The sequence below is a fragment of the Macaca fascicularis genome, chromosome 14 (assembly GCF_037993035.2).
Source record: "Macaca fascicularis isolate 582-1 chromosome 14, T2T-MFA8v1.1".
Classification (NCBI taxonomy): domain Eukaryota; kingdom Metazoa; phylum Chordata; class Mammalia; order Primates; family Cercopithecidae; genus Macaca; species Macaca fascicularis.
In genome coordinates, this window is record NC_088388.1 from 85,548,365 (window position 1) to 85,564,159 (window position 15,795).

A 15,795-nucleotide genomic window follows, 5' to 3' on the forward strand; every position below is an offset into this window, starting at 1 on the left:
GATTCTAGAGGCCTAAAGCACCAGAAGAAGTAGACGCTTTGAGTAGATGTGACACACGACTCATTCAAGTGACCAATTAGGTGACAGTGTTGAAACACTGACAAGTAGAATATTCTATTCAGGCTAACCCGCATTTATCTCCTTCAGGCTCAGCAGGGTGCCTGACACCCACTAAACACTCAATAAACTTTTATTAACTAGGCAAAGTGTTCACAAAAGAATCTTAATTGAAGAAATTAGAACAAAATTACATTATGATTACACCTAGGTAATAACTACCTTTATGTATAGGCATAGAAAAATATTGAGAAGAAACACAAATGCAGCATTGTGGGAGAAATACCATTTCCTTTTTCTCTAAAATTTTGAATAATGTTCTAAATTTATTTTAGCAATAAAAATTCTGAAAATCAAGAAAAAAATCTTTACTTATAAAGCAACAGAAACTAGGCACAGGTATAACATGGGGAGAGGAGCACAAACTTGGATTTGGCTCCTAGCCCTGCCTCTTCTAGCAGATCTTCTTGGGTAAATAAAACTCTCTGGGCCTCAGTTTCCTATGCTGTAAAAAACAGGGTAATGACAGATGCTCCACTCACAGGGTTATTGCAAGGCTTAAACTGAGTGGTCCATAAAAAGGGCCTGATCCACAATTACTGCTACCTTCCAGTCATTTTTTTCTGGTGGGTTTGTTACAAGTTAGAGCCAGCTCTAAACTTCAGCGTATCATTGCTGTGTGCTGGACCTTCAATGACAAAGGATCCCAATGCATCAGCACAGCCAGCACCCTTCCAGTGGATGCAGTGGCCTCAGAATCAGACTCAATCTGTTCTAATTCTTGCCTAAAGCCAGCTTTTAGAAGGAATGAAGGTCTCAATTAAATCCAGTTGGAACACAGCAGGAGGTGTTCGAGAGGAAGAATAAAACAAAGTTTGCTGCACTCATCCACGTCTGCAAAGAAGCATTCTGTGAGGCCAAAAGACAATTTCAGCAAAACTTAGATATCTGGCTGGGGGAAGGGCATCACTGTGCAGAGCAAAACTTGAAGACTGGTTTTGATGAGCAGCTGTAAAGCATGTATCCTGATCCAACCTCCTGTCTCCTGAGCTGGTGAGGAGACACATGGAGACCAGGCAGTTTTAGAGGTTGAAGGATGCTTAGTAACTTTCTGGTCTAGTCTCTCAATAAACTGAAAGGGAATTAAGTCTAAGGAGGTGCAGTGACTTATCTGGCTCATCATGGTACTGGAACCAAGGTCCCTGGCTTGTCATGGTACTGGAACCAAGGTCCCTGGCTCGTCATGGTACTGGGAACCAAGGTCCCAAACCAATAGTTTTCCCACTTTCTTGCCCTCCCTCATCTCATTCCTACCCCCAGGATTTCCCAGCAAGGTCTGCCCACCATTCCATCATTTGATCGTACCTGCAGATGAAGCCTGAATAAGCATCATTCCTTACTAGGATCTAAAGTGCTTGCTTTTGTTTGAAATGGGGATGCCTGGGCTGGGCATGGTGGCTCATGTCTGCAATCCCAGCATTTTGGGAGGCCGAGGCCAGTGGATCACTGAGGTCAGGAGTTTGAGACCAGCCTGGCCAACATGGTGAAACCCCATCTCTACTAAAAATACAAAAATTAGCTGAGCCTGGTGGCGCATGCCTGTAATCCCTGCTACTCAGGAGGCTGAGACAGGAGAATTGCTTGAACCAGGAAAGCAGAGGTTACAGCGAGCCAAGATCACACCACTGCATTCTAGCCTGGGCAACACAGAGAGAGTCCGTCTCAAAAAAAAAAAAAAAAAAAAAAAAAAAAAAAAAAAAAAAAAAGAAAAGAAAAGAAATGGGGATGCACTGTGTTTAGGGAAGAGGAAGGCAATGTAAAGAGTCTTGGCAAATTTTCTTAAGAGAGATCACTGCAGAATGCAAATAAGAATAACTTTTTGACAATGTGAATCAAGAATTTAAAAAATGACCATTCCTTTTGCTTCAATACTTACATTTCTAGAAATTTATCCTAAGGAAATACTCAAAGATAGTAACAAAGACTCATCTGCCAAAATGGGTTTCAGAGCACAATTTATATTTTAAAAAGACTAGAAACAACCTAAGTGCCCAACTGTGGGGGTTTTCTTATGTAAATTATGATACACCAGGTAGCTATTAAACAGACACTATGGAAGAATGGTTAATGACCTGAAAGAAAACTCATGACAGATAATTAAATTTGAAAAAGAAATATAAAATACTGTATATATAATAAGAACACAACTTTTGTTTTATAAGTTCATGGGAAAAAAAAAGGCTGGGAGAAAATATACCAATATGTAAACAACGATTAGCACTTGTTGTGTGGCTGATACCTTATTTTTAACACTTCTCTGAATTGTCTCTATTTATTTATTTGTTTGTTTATTTATTTATTTATTTATTTATTTATTTATTTATTTAAGACAGAGTCTTGCTCTGTCACCCAGGCTGGAGTGCAGTGGTGTGATCTCAGCTCACTGCAAGCTCTGCCTCCCAGGTTCTCCTGGGATTCTCCTGTCTCAGCCTCCCCAGTAGCTGGGATTACAGGTGTGTGCCACCACACCCAGCTAATTTTTGTATTTTTAGTAGAGATGGGATTTCACCATGTTGGTCAGGCTGGTCTCAAACTCCTGGCCTCAGGTGATCCCACCCCGATCAGCCTCCCAAAGTGCTGGGAATACAGGCGTGAGTGACTGTGCCTGGCCTCAATTTTGAAAAGATGAACATGCACTGATCTCAAAGATAAATATCATTAAGAGGGAATCCTTGGATATTTTTTCATGTTTTCTGACACAGAGACAGAGCTGCGAATCACAGACGTGCCCATGGTGGTTCCCAGAGCAGAGAAACTCTTGGCTGGGGCCTGAACTCTTTAAACCACAAACTGCTAGGAATCGTGCAGATGGATCTCACCTACAGCTTGACTCGGTTTCTCTCAGTGGGTTTGCAGGACACTAATCTGTCTGAGTCAGACATTTTGGCCCCTGGTACTTTGAATTCTAATCCTTCCACTGGGGCAGACTGCCTTGAGAATGCTAAAAAACACAGCCCAGGGGTCACTCCTACCTCAAGGGAAATGGAAACTGCATGGGGTAATGGGGGTCAAAGAGGAAGGAAGCCGAGGCAGGGGTCATTGTGGGTATAGAGGGCCTCATAGAGGTAGAGGATCAAGGGGACCCAGGAGTGGGAGAGGGAACAGAATGGAGCTATGGGTGGGCAACCAGGGAAGAAGGTCCTCTACTCCACAACTGTGTAGGAGGAGTGCCCTGGTCAAGGGGATGCCAAGAAAGAAATGGCCCATTGCTGTGTAGATATAACCACCCACAAACATGCTCCTCACCCTGCCCCAGTTGCCACCTTCTGGCCCCAGAGCTCCTGGCCTGGGCAGTGTGTTACCTCATTGTTGGTGCCGACATCCAGTAGCACAGGGAGGCACTGCTGTGGGTTCACTCCTCCGCACGCTGTGTACAGGGCCAGCTTGCCCACAGGGATGCCCATGCCGTAGCAGCCCAGGTCTCCCAGGCCCAGGATGCGCTCCCCATCAGTCACCACCACGGCCTGAAAAACAGCAGGGCACCATCAATCAGGGACAGCACTTCCCGTGACAGAGTGCTCATTTTAGCAGCCCCGGCCCATCAGGCTTGGCGACTGGATGCCCACCGACTTTGCCGGTGTGGAAGAGTTTGTCTGGGATAAGGCCAGAGCATTTATTCACCTGCGGGTGGCCGGTCCTTCCTGGCAGGCTGGTGAGAAACCCTACTGAGAGGAGATGACAGAGAGATGCCTGCCTTGCATTCTGAGCTTCAGGTGGGGGCTGCAGAAACAGCTAGAGGGAAACCACATCAAGTCACTTCACTCTTCCTCAAGGAAACTAAACAGACACTCTCAGCCTGAGACTTGGGGTGGTGGGGAGGGAAGGGCATAATTAAAGGAGAAAATGAAAAATAAGTGTTCGTGCTGCTGCTACAGCTCCAGGATTTAGAGGCTAATCTAAATGCTCTCCGACCTACTCCTGGATTATGAAAAATCCGACTTGCAAAGAACAGGACTCCTTGTGACATCTTCTAGGATCATTATTGCACATGAAATCAGGAAGAGTTTCAAGCTGCACTGGGATTTACCTTTTGCATTTGGCAAAGAATTGCTGATGTACTAGATGTCGTGCTACTTCAAGGCTTACCTACTGTGAATTAATAGATGTGAATGAAGCTGATGGTGATGAGAGGAATAATTGTATTATTATAATGGTTATTCTTTTATTCATGTAATGCATATTTATGAAGCACATACTTTGCATAAGACACTGACAAATTCTGGGGGAGCTTCAGTTTGCACATCTACAAAAACAAATATGCACGGACCCAGTCCTTAAAGGATTAATGGGCCAAAGGAGAGATGGAATGTGTATATTAATAATCATGATTCTGGGAGGGAAGCCGGACAGCAGCAGAATAGCATACAGGGTGGCAGAGATTAGAAGATGGGAAGGTAACCCTTCATGGGTGAAGGGACCCACATGCCCTACGTTGGACAGGTGGAGATTGTGGGGCATGGGTCGGGAGAAGGGCATTTGATACAAAAGAAAGTTAAAATCCAGGGTGGAGGTGCTGGGGGTGGGGAGAATGTAGGGTGTGTTTGGGGAACGAGGAGGTGTAGGTTGCAGGAAGGGAAAGAATGGAAAGTCAGGCAGGAGTCAGACTGAAAGGCCTTGAATGTCTGGCCAAGGAGAGCCCCTCAGGGTAACGGTGAAGTTGTTTGTAGGCCACTCTCACCTGCTCACCAGCGCCAGCTCTCTCTATCTCTAAAACAGTTAAGTTTATAGGTCCCTCATCCCTTCATTGGAACCTGGCTTTGAATCTACTCTAGGCTACAGGTGTCCTGATGGGCTATGGGCACCATAGGGTTTGGTTAAATCCATGAAGGTACATTGCTGGGCATTGGGGGTAAAAAGATGAAGATCCATTCTTTCCCTGGAAGAGTTTATGATCTGGTACCCAAAGGGCTTATGGTTTCTTCTCACTTCTATTCTCTCTTTTAGTGGAAATGGGTGTAGACAGTTTTAAAAACACTCCTCTGCTTCTGGAAAGGGGTCTCTGGAGAGTGCAAGAGATCCATGAAAATCATGATATTCTCCCTTAGATTGCTCGACTGCCTCTTTGGAGAGTGCTCACAGACTGCATCTCATGTGACCCTCCCCATAACTTGAGCAGGTAGGTGGATCTGAGGCTGTTATCTCTGCTTCACAGGTGAGCAAACAGAAACCTTTATTTCCTCCATATATTTGTTAAGTGTCGGCCACATGCCAGGCACTGGCTGGATGTTTCCACATCAGTTATCTTAAAAGATTAGGTGACTTAGCAAGGTCATCTTGCTAGTGAATGTGACAGGGCAAGGTTCCTGGTTCAGGGCTCCTTCTACCACCCCAACTGGCTGGGGTAAAGTGCCTGTGATCTTGGCAAAGTCCTGCCCTGCTTTGGCGCCACCCTCTCTGCAACCTGCATCTGACCTCCTCTTGGTAGCTCTCCCTGTTGGAGACTATGCCCTCATGCTGCCCCTGGGTGTCCAAACTCGGGGCATTTCTCTATCGTCTCTCCTAATTAGAGCTTCCTTATTATGGTTCCCATTCTCTCAGAATCCTTCTCTGTGCTGAAGGGGCAGTGAGTGACATGAAGTTAAACGGAGGAAATCTGCTACTCCAGGCTGTTATCCCCACAACCCTAGGATGGGACAGGGCTCTGCAGTGGCACTCTCCCAGCCTGGACATGCCCCAGGGCATTCTACTGCATGCCCAGCTCCTCTGAATGAGTGTCTCACCTCCATCTACTGTCCACCCACAATCTTAGCACGGTTATAGTTGAGTTATTGCAACAGTTTCACAACGAGACTGCTTACCTCTCACCTTCCTTCCTTCCATTCTCTCCTGCTAACCAATGTCGGATTCATTGTGTCAAAAGCCCATTTTCATTATGCCATTCCCAGGCTCAAAGACCTTTAGTGACTTTGAACTGTCCGTAGAATAGAGTCCAAAATACTTAACTCTTTAATGACCTGAATCCAACTGACCTTCTGAAACTTATTTCCTGCTACACATCTGTACACAATTGCCTTCTCTGGCTGTGCTGGCCTTCTCATTCTTCCCAGACACACTCTGAATTTGCCTACCACCTCTCCATCTCAACCTGTCTATTCCTTTCTCCTGGAGGGTTGTTCTCCCCATTCTTCAGCAGCATAAATTCTGCTCATTATAATCTACTGAAATTTCTCCTTCCCCTGAATTGCCGTATCTACCACATACCCTTCCTGTCCATTTGCCTGCCTTTCGCAAGCATGTGTTAAGGACCCACTGCCTGCCAAGACCTGCACAAGGTGTTATTTAATCCTTTGATGGTGAAAGCAGCTGGGTTGTTATTAACTTTGTTTTAAAATGCACATTTTATCTCACCAAACAGCCTTAGTGGTTAATGGCAGGTGCTTTGGAATCTGATAACCAGTTTTTGAATCTAGGATCCTTGATGATGTGCCATGTGTAATTTTAGATAAATAGATAACTATTCTGAGCTTCAATTCTCCATAAAATGGGTATAATAATAATAATACTTAACTCCTCAGGTTGTTGTAATGATGAAATATAATAATATATGTCTCATTTTAACCTGGTGCCTTGTATAAATTAAGAATGATGAATAAGGCCGGGCGCGGTGGCTCACGCCTGTAATCCCAGCACTTTGGAAGGCCGAGGCGGGCGGATCACAAGGTCAGGAGATCGAGACCATGGTGAAACCCCGTCTCTACTAAAAATAGAAAAAATTAGCCGGGCGCAGTGGCAGGCGCCTGTAGTCCCAGCTACTCGGGAGGCTGAGGCCGGAGAATGGCGTGAACCCGGGAGGCGGAGCTTGCAGTGAGCCGAGATTGCGCCACTGCACTCCAGCCTGGGTGACAGAGCGAGACTCCGTCTCAAAAAAAAAAAAAAAAAAAGAATGATGAATAAATGGTTGCTGCTCTTATGATTGTAATGATGATGATTATTTAGGGCAAAGATTATATCTCAGACTTTGAAATTATTTCTGATCTCTCCAGTTTAACATTAAACACAGAAAGACCATGCAATAATTATCTGTTAAATGAATGAATGAAAAAGAAACCAAGGGGAGACCATGGCAAATGCAACATTTAAGAAAGTCTGGCCATGTGAAACTTAACAGCTTTAACCTTGGCATCCTCATCCATTGCTATGGCTCCTACTGTCCTCTCTAAGTAGATGACACCTATAGATAACTGTCTGCTGGACATTGCCACTCAAATGTCCAGTATTCTTCCCAAATCCCACAATTCCCTAACCAAAGGAATCCTCTTTTCCCTCTTACTCCTTTTGATCCTTTTTACTCTGCTGTCCTCCTGCTCTGTTACCCTGTATCTTCCAAGTTCAAAAACGTCCAGTCTTCTTTGATTCTTCTCTGTTAGTCAACCACAGCCAATTGGTCACCAAGTTCTGCTGATTGTGCCTGCTCCCTATTTTAAACATCTGTTCCATTATCTTCATATTATTGCTACTGCCTCGGATCGGATCATCCATCTTCACTTGAGCCACTACAGTGTTCTCCTGACTCCAGTTCTCCTGACTGGTCTCTCTACTGGATTTTCCCCATTCCATTTCATTTTTTCCAAAGCACACCCAGATATATCACTTTTTTTTGCCCCCAGATCTCTAATGGTTCCCAATGTCTGTAAAACAAAGCCCAAACATCTTAGACTGGCACCTAAAGCCTTCCATGGGCTAGGCGCAAGCTGCCCTTTGAATTTCCCCTTTATTCTTTCCATGCTCCATCCAAACTGAAATATTTCCAATTTTGCACAAGGCTTGTACTTTCTTGGATATATGCTATTTTACTTCTCAATTTCTTTATCTCCTTGATACAAATCTTACCACCCTTGCATGTTTCAAGGAACAGTTCAAAAAGCATTTCCTTCCATGAAGCTTCCCTTCTGAATTTTATCACTTCCTTCTCTGAATTCCCACAGCATTTTCCTCACCTACAAAACCTATCATTCTCTTCCTTGTATTACAGTTGTACATTTCCTTGTGCTTCACGGTAGCTTGAAGCTCTTCTGGGGCCAGTAATGGGTTGTGTCATCTTTGATTCATCAGCACTTAACTTGGTGTCTGTAATGTGATAGGCACTCACACATGGCGGGCAATGTGATAGATCCAACAGAGAGAACAAAGTGTCTTCGGCACTGAACAGAGTTCAGACCTGCTGTGGATTAACAAGTTCAGAGAGAAGACACTGCACCTTGGTTTTCATAACATCAATGGACCTTATGCTGGGAGCCACTAGTTCTGTAAATTGTCAAAAGGCTGAGGGCAAACCTGGGCAGCATCCTTGAGCTTTAAAGCCAAGCAACCTTTTCTAGAACAACAGAATCCCATTTTCCTTGTTTGGAAGAGTTTTATAATTCATAACTCCCCTGTCTCTCTATGACTATGGGGAGGTTTGGGGAATGCTGTGCCATATTCTTCCTTTGCCCACCTGCCTCAGACCTAAGGCCTTTTCTGAATTATTGCCCACACCCTTTAGTTTGGGTGGACCCAATGGGACTGACCCAAGACTGACCTGATGATCAAATGTCTTGCTTGCTCTGGAGCTTCCTTGGACTTGTAGCTATAGTCATAGCTACAAGCGTTGCCCACAGCACTGTTTATACAACCCTCTTCTTCCTCTTCCTTTTGTTTCATCCTTCCTTCTCATCTTTCCTTTTATCCTCCTCCTCCTCCTCTTCTTCTGCTTCTCCCTCTCTCTCTTTCCACAACAAAAATAATGCACACTTCTTAGTTTCAAATCTTGGTTCCACCCCTCCCTTGCAAAGAACCTAACCTCTCAGCTTCCTTGTCTAGAAAATGGGGATAACAATAGTCCCTACCTCTTACGGGGTTGCCATGAAAATCCAATGAGTTAATCTATATAGAGCACTTGGCATCATACCTCATGAGATGGATACGATCATGTGCTGCCCAGATCCTCCTGCAGGAATGAAAGAGTTATTTTCCCAGCTGTATCCTTGGATATCAGCCCACTTAGGGGAATTTCCTCTACTGAAAAGAGCCACCTTGCCCAAAGCCACACCTCCTTCCAACGGCAGCCCAATACAGGAATCTAAAGATCCACTCCGCTGCCTCACTTCTGGATGCCTTTGAAGGGCCATCCCAGCTCCAGAGCCTCGTCAGGGGCTCAGCGGAACCTTGCTTGAGATGTTACTGCAGCCCAACCTCTCCTTCTGCTCTATCCTGTTTCCTTCCTTCCCACAAGTGTTGACCGACACAAGAGCACCCCCGAATACGTCTCTGAGACTGTTTTTCGGGAATTCTAACCTGAAAATAAGCACAGAGTGGGCTTTAACACGAAGTGGGCCAATGCATGGTAGGTAGGCACTTGGCATGAGCAATCTGCTCTAAGTGTAAAAACCTAAGTGCCTGTTTACAGAGGATGTACCCAGTAGCAGAGGAGGATCCCTTGGCTCTCAGCACCTCCTCCCGCGAAGCTCCTGGGACTGGGGTGAGGGAGAGATTTAGGAGCTTGGGAAAACTGTTAGGGAGGAGGCTATTCTCAGCTGGACCTTCCTATAGGCTCCAGGCAGTGGCCAGTGTGGGAAAGAGTCAGAAAAGCAGTTCTCACTCCTTTTTGTGATTTACGCTGGACAGCTCAAGGCAGCCTGGCCTGGCCCGCCCCCTCCTTCCTGAAAAGCAAGGCCCACAAAACTTCGTGGTCTCCCCAGCCCTGGGCTTTGGCCCCATTTCCCTCGCAGCCTACTTTTCTTACACTGCAGTTTTCAACTCTACTTTCTTGCTGGGAAACCATAGAAAGTCATTTTTTACATTCTGAGTCGATTCAGAAGCTCCTCTAAACCACTCCTCTTCTCTAGGCAAGCAGCTAGCAACAGGTCTAAAGATACGTATACCTTGAAAAACTCTGTCTCCCCGACTTAGCAGATGCTAGAGAAGTGATTTAGGACCACAGCTCTGGGCTGGGCACCAACACTTAATTGTGGGTAACCTCATACAAGTCACTTAACCTCAGCTTGCTCATCTGACAAAAGACACAACCCTATACAGTCTTTGTTTTTTTTATTTTTTTTTTTGAGACAGGATCTCACTTTCTCACCCAGACTGAAATGCAATGGCCCGATCTCCACTCACTGCAACCTCTGCCTCCCAGGCTCAAGTGATTCTCCTGCCTCAGCCTCCCGAGAAGCTGGGACTACAGGTGCGTGCCACCACGCCCAACTATTTGTATTTTTAGAAGAGACAGGGTTTCACCATGTTGACCAGGCTGGTCTTCTACTGCTGACCTCAGGTGATCTGCCCACCTCAGCCTCCCAAAGTGCTGGGATTACAGGCATGAGCCACCATGCCCGACCCTTTGTTGTTTGTTTGTTTGTTTTTTAGACAGAGTCTTGCTCTGTTGCCCAGGATGGAGTACAGTGGCACAAGGCTCACTGCAACCTCCACCTTCTGGGTTCAAGTGATTCTCCTGCCTCAGCCTCCTGAATAGTTGGGACTACAGGTGCCTGCCACCATGCCTAACTCATTTTTGTGTTTTTAGTAGACATGAGGTTTCACCATGTTGGCCAGGCTGGTCTCAAACACCTGACCTCAAGTGATCCGCCTGCCTTGGCCTCCCAAACTGCTAGGATTACAGGCGTGAACCACGCCCACCCGGTCTCACTCCTACACACTCTTCAGGACCCACATTGAGGGTTTCAGATGTCCTTAGTCCAACTTCTCCCAGTGACTGTGGGAATAGAATTAAGTAGTGAAGGAGAGGTTCTGCATCAGTTCCCAAGTGCTATGAAAGAATAATGAGCAGAGATTCCCTACCTAGGTAGGGAGACCTTCCTCTCCACTTGCTAAAATAACTGGAAAATACACATCAGAAAACAAGAAAGACTGTGGCTTGGAAGTTCTAAACCTTTGAAAGGGCACCCTGGGGGTGGGGGGAGAGGAACCTCCAGATAAAGGCCAGTGAGTACGGCAAGGAGGGGTCCGGGGTAAGCCACAGGCAGTCCAATCAGCTCCAGTGGACCTATTTACATGCCAAACTACAGGCCCAATATTCAGAGCTCCTGGCTTTTCCAGAGAAGCCAGAAATCCAAGTCCTTGGATATATATTTCTCATGAAATCTCCTGATTTAAAAATATTGCCTACAAATTCAAAATGTTAGAAAACCACTAAGAGCCAAATCAAATATGTCTAGGGGTCAAATCGTTTGATTGCTCATTTGTGGCCTGTGATTCCCAGGTAAGGCAGCCCCCTCAGGCCCTGCCTGCACTGCTGTTTGGGCTATAGCTGCCTCCACCACCTCCAGTGATGACAGTATCCATTCAAGTGCCCTTCGATGTGTATAGACTTTATCACAGTTAATCCTCACAATAGGAAAGCAAAGCTCAGAGAGAATATCGGCACACGCAGCAGGTAAGTGAAGCTTCAAGGCCAGAATCCGGGGCTGTCTTATTGCAAAGCCTGGTCTGATTCCCCTACACAGTCACTGGGACTGATCTCCAGGTTTCTTCAAAGTGAGACAGGAATAAAGGATGGAGGTGGTCCCAGGCACTCACCTGTGTACTCTGCGGTACCACAGGGTGGGGGGGCAGCCAGTCACCTGTCTGCTCCTTGTCCTCTGGGGTCCTCTGTTTGGCAGCACAGATGCAGTGTACTGTCACTGTTTCTGGATCAGTCTTTCTAACTAGACTTTGAGCTCCTTGAGTATGGGCCCGTATACATTCTCTGTATCTGAACCTCCAGGGAGCTCTTCCAGAGTAGATGTTTTCTAAAAGATGGTTGAATGCAACTGAATTCAGTATCACGGGCCCAGATCTGCTCAGGCAACTTAACATTCTCCTTAGAGGCTCTGGATGTCTCTCTTATTTGGAGACTGCTGGAGTCCTACCTCTTCCAGGATGCCCAAAGCCCTGTTTCTCTTCCTCTAGAATCACAACAGTTGTGGTCACCATCTCTTTGGCAATTAGCGTTCAGTATTTAGAAGGTTCTCAAAATATGTTATTAAGTCAATAGCTATTTAGCTCCTAAGGTTCTATTTTGAATTTACATCTTGGTTTCTTAACCACAATACAAGGCAATTTGAGGGCAGGGTCCATGTTTTTCTCATTTTGCATCCCTCACAGCAAGGCCCTTGATACAGTTGTGCTCTGATAAGAGGACCAATTGAAACCTGAAATCCAGTCCATGATCCCCTCACCAAGTCCCTGTGTCAGCTTGGAGGAAAGGGTGCCTTTTTGTTAAACAGAGGTACCTTTTCATCATTCTTTCTAGTTCCTCATAATTTGCACAAAAGCACCGAATATATTAGTGGAGAACCTCCCAGCACAGTATCTGTGACATGGAAGATGCTCAGTATGTCTATCAGCTGAATTCATTCAACTCTGTAGGCATCTACTGAGTGCCTCCTATGTCCAAGGTTTCCCCATGGTTGAACTGTCCAGGAAAGTGAGTGAAAGAGGTAACTTTACAGGACCCCAGCAGCATATCCACTAAGATTAGTCCATCCAGTAAGCTGGCTTCCCTTAATGTCCTCACGGTTTTATTATAGATTCATGCTAGACATGCTCTGGAAATTCGCTTCTCTGGGCCTGGGACCAAAACCTGCAGGGCCTGCAGGACATATAACTGAAGTTGAAGCAGATAAGCAGGAGGGAGAAGCACAAGGCAAAATGATACCCAGACACAGACGCAAAAAACGAGCGAGGATTAAAGTCCCAGGGCCTTGGCTGTGGCTCGAGCCTGGCTCCTGAGGGCCAAGGTTCTGTCCCATTCTGGTCTGTTTTTAAATAATATCATTCCCTGGAGAGAGCCAGGAGTGGGTGGGACACAAAGAGAGGTAGATAGAAAGAAGCTGTATTTGGTGTCCAATGGAAAAGGGTGGAGGGGCTCAGGGAATGGGCAGGGAAAAAGAGAGAGAGGTGCATGGTTCTCTCGTTGGCAGCAGAGACACAGTGTACTGTCATTGTTTCCGGATGAGGCTTTCTAACTAGACTTCGAGCTCCTCAAGTATGGGCCCGTATACCTTCTCTGTATCTGAATCTCCGGTGAGCTCTTCCAGAGTAGATGTGTTGGAGTACCACGGCCTCCCAGGCAAGGCAGGGTGATGTGAGCACTCATTGGCCCTGAGAGTTCCTTGTACTATACTTGGTCAGCACCAACACCTCCCCAGCTCAGGTGCCAAAAATGCCCTCACCCACCAGCCAGTGGATGTTCTGCATTTTTGCCTCACCCATTTTGTTTCAGAAGCAACAATGATCTTAGATACCAGAACCCCTCAAAGTCCTCCATAGATATCTCTATAGCAGGAGATCTGGGGATTTAGCCAGAGGCTAATACATTTCTACAAATTTGCATGTTTTATATATAAAAATTAACATCACTAGGCATGGTGGCTCATGCCTGTAATCCCAGGACTTTGGGAGGCCTCAATGGACAGATCATTTGAGCCCAGAAGTTCAAGGCCAGCCAGGGCAACATGGTAAAACCCCATCTCTGCAAAAAAACAAAACAAAACAAAAAAAACACACACAAAAAATCACCCAGGCACAGTGGCCCACGCCTGTAGTCCCAACTATGGGGGAGGCTGAGGTGGGAGGATCACCTGAGCCCAGGAGATTGAGGTTGCAATAATCCATGACTGCACTCCAGCCTGGATAACCAAGTGATACTCTGTCTCAAAAAAAAAAAAAAAAAAAAAAAAAATTAGGGCAACTTTTGCATTCTATAATGTATATTGTTTGGTATATAGAAATGTTTTCTTCTTAAATTTTTGAGTAAAATGGATGCTCCTGGAAGAAGTGGCAGGTTTATTTTGTCACTCTACATTTATGTCCCACATCCCCACCCCCCACTGCTGTGTACACCCGGGGTACACGTACCCAAGTGTGAAGATATTGTCCATCATAGGCTTTTACTCTTGGTGCAGAATGTCCTCACTCCACAGCCTAGTCTCTCCACTACCTAACTGTCCACAGCCTACCCCTAAATTCAAGGCCTAGCTCCACTGTCACTTCCCCCATGAAGTCATCCCAGAATCTCCTCAGGCTAAAAATCATCATTGCCTCTAGAAGAACACCCTCAGTTCTTTTCGTGTACTTTATTTATCCCTGGACAAGTACCGCCTTGTTAGCCTTTTGTGCCTTTGGCTTATTTTCCGCATCACATGTCAGCTACTTGAGAAGAGGGTCTATGCCTGATTTCTCTCTGTGTCTACCATGGAAACTGGCACCATATATTTAGCAGGGACTCAACACATGCTGAACATATCTTCAGACTAATAATCACAATAATGAAGGGCAATGTCACATGGATGCCTGGTTCATGCAAACCTCTGCTCTGTGGTGTGTTTGTACTTGGCTATAACAGGTCTGTGGCTTAGGAATGGGTGGTAGTATGCTTCCTTCAGTGTCATAATGGCTCATTTTATAGCTGGAAATGACTCTGGTTCAGGCTGGAAGGATTCACCCAACAATGATTAAATAGCAATGAAAATGGGATCATACCTTAATATTGTCTTCTGGCCAAGAGTTCAGCATTGTTGCAAGATGGCCCTTGTCATGAATGGTGATGAACAGTCCACTAAAAGAAACAAAACATGTACACACAGAGAAACCAGGCAGTCAGACTAGGAACTGAGCAAAGTCCATAGTACTAGGTAGTCTCCTGCCCAGAGCCCCAGCAGTTTAGAGGGTCATCCTCAGGCTTTCTTCCAATTGCTTCTCTCCACAGGTCAAGGAGTCCATGGGGCCAAGGGGTGTGCCTGCCTGGAGCCTGTGCTCCCCAGAGTCTGTGCCCTTCTTTCCCAGGATACCAGAATTCCCTGACCGAATGGCCCCAAGGCTGATTCCAGGGACTGGAAGAGGGACAGCCTCTTCTCCAGGTCCCTTCTCCCAAGTACAGACCACACTGCAGTGGCTGGATCCCTAGGGCTGAGTCCATGACTGAAACTTGGACGTGTGAGTTGGGATGTTCAGACACATGTGTATGAGGTTCTTGCAGTGGGGGATGGAGTTGGGGATAGGAAGAGAGGTGAGTGACAGTCTTGAGCTACTCCATCATCTCACACACACACACACACACACACACACACACACACACGCGCGCGCGCGCGCGTGCGTGCTGCGTGTGTGAAGGCAATGGGGGTTGGCCAAGAGCAGACAGATACTGGAGGGGAATCAAGCTTTGAAAGCAGGAATTATACCTTTTGGGATTTGCAAGTTTGCAGCTTTTTGCCTGAAGGCAGTCCAATCTGCAGGCAACTTGGGGCAACAGAGACCAAAGTCTTAATAGCTAGAGGTATCAGATAATAGAGCTGGGGCTAGAAGAGAAGCCAGGAAATGAAGAGGGGGTGGATTCTGGAAGGGGACAAGCCACAGAAAGGATAAACTCCCAAATCTACCCAAATTATTGGCTGACCACTAAACTATGTACACACAGGGGGACTGGCAAAAAATAAGTACAGCTGGAATCTGAAAGAACCAAGCAGAGATTTCAGTTATTGCTGATTAGGAGAGACAGAGTTGGGAATTTGAGTCCAGCCAAATCAACTCCCTCCTAGAACAAACATTACTCAACTGAGAAATAAAACAGAATCCAGAGTCCATAGAATCTAGGGTACATTGAAGTCCATTATAATATTCTGCTTACTTTATATATGTTAGAAATTTTCCATAATAAAAAAATTAAAACAAAATAAAACAACTACAAAAACACCACTG

The 15,795-nt window shown here is 45.7% G+C and overlaps 1 protein-coding gene across 18 annotated transcripts in view; it reads right to left on the minus strand.

Annotated features, from left to right (window-relative positions):
* ME3 (malic enzyme 3) overlaps positions 1-15,795 on the minus strand; it is a 321,404-nt gene that overhangs the window by 161,787 nt on the left and 143,822 nt on the right. For all 18 annotated transcript variants that reach the window (XR_012423600.1, XR_012423598.1, XR_012423596.1 and 15 more), the window contains 2 exons: positions 14,581-14,656; positions 3,420-3,581 (listed from right to left, as the gene is read on the minus strand). Coding sequence is in view for 8 of the 18 variants with exons in the window: in XM_074015035.1 (XP_073871136.1) it covers positions 3,420-3,581; positions 14,581-14,656 (238 nt within the window). In the remaining 10 variants the exon portion in view is untranslated. The remainder of the gene's footprint in view (positions 1-3,419; positions 3,582-14,580; positions 14,657-15,795) is intronic.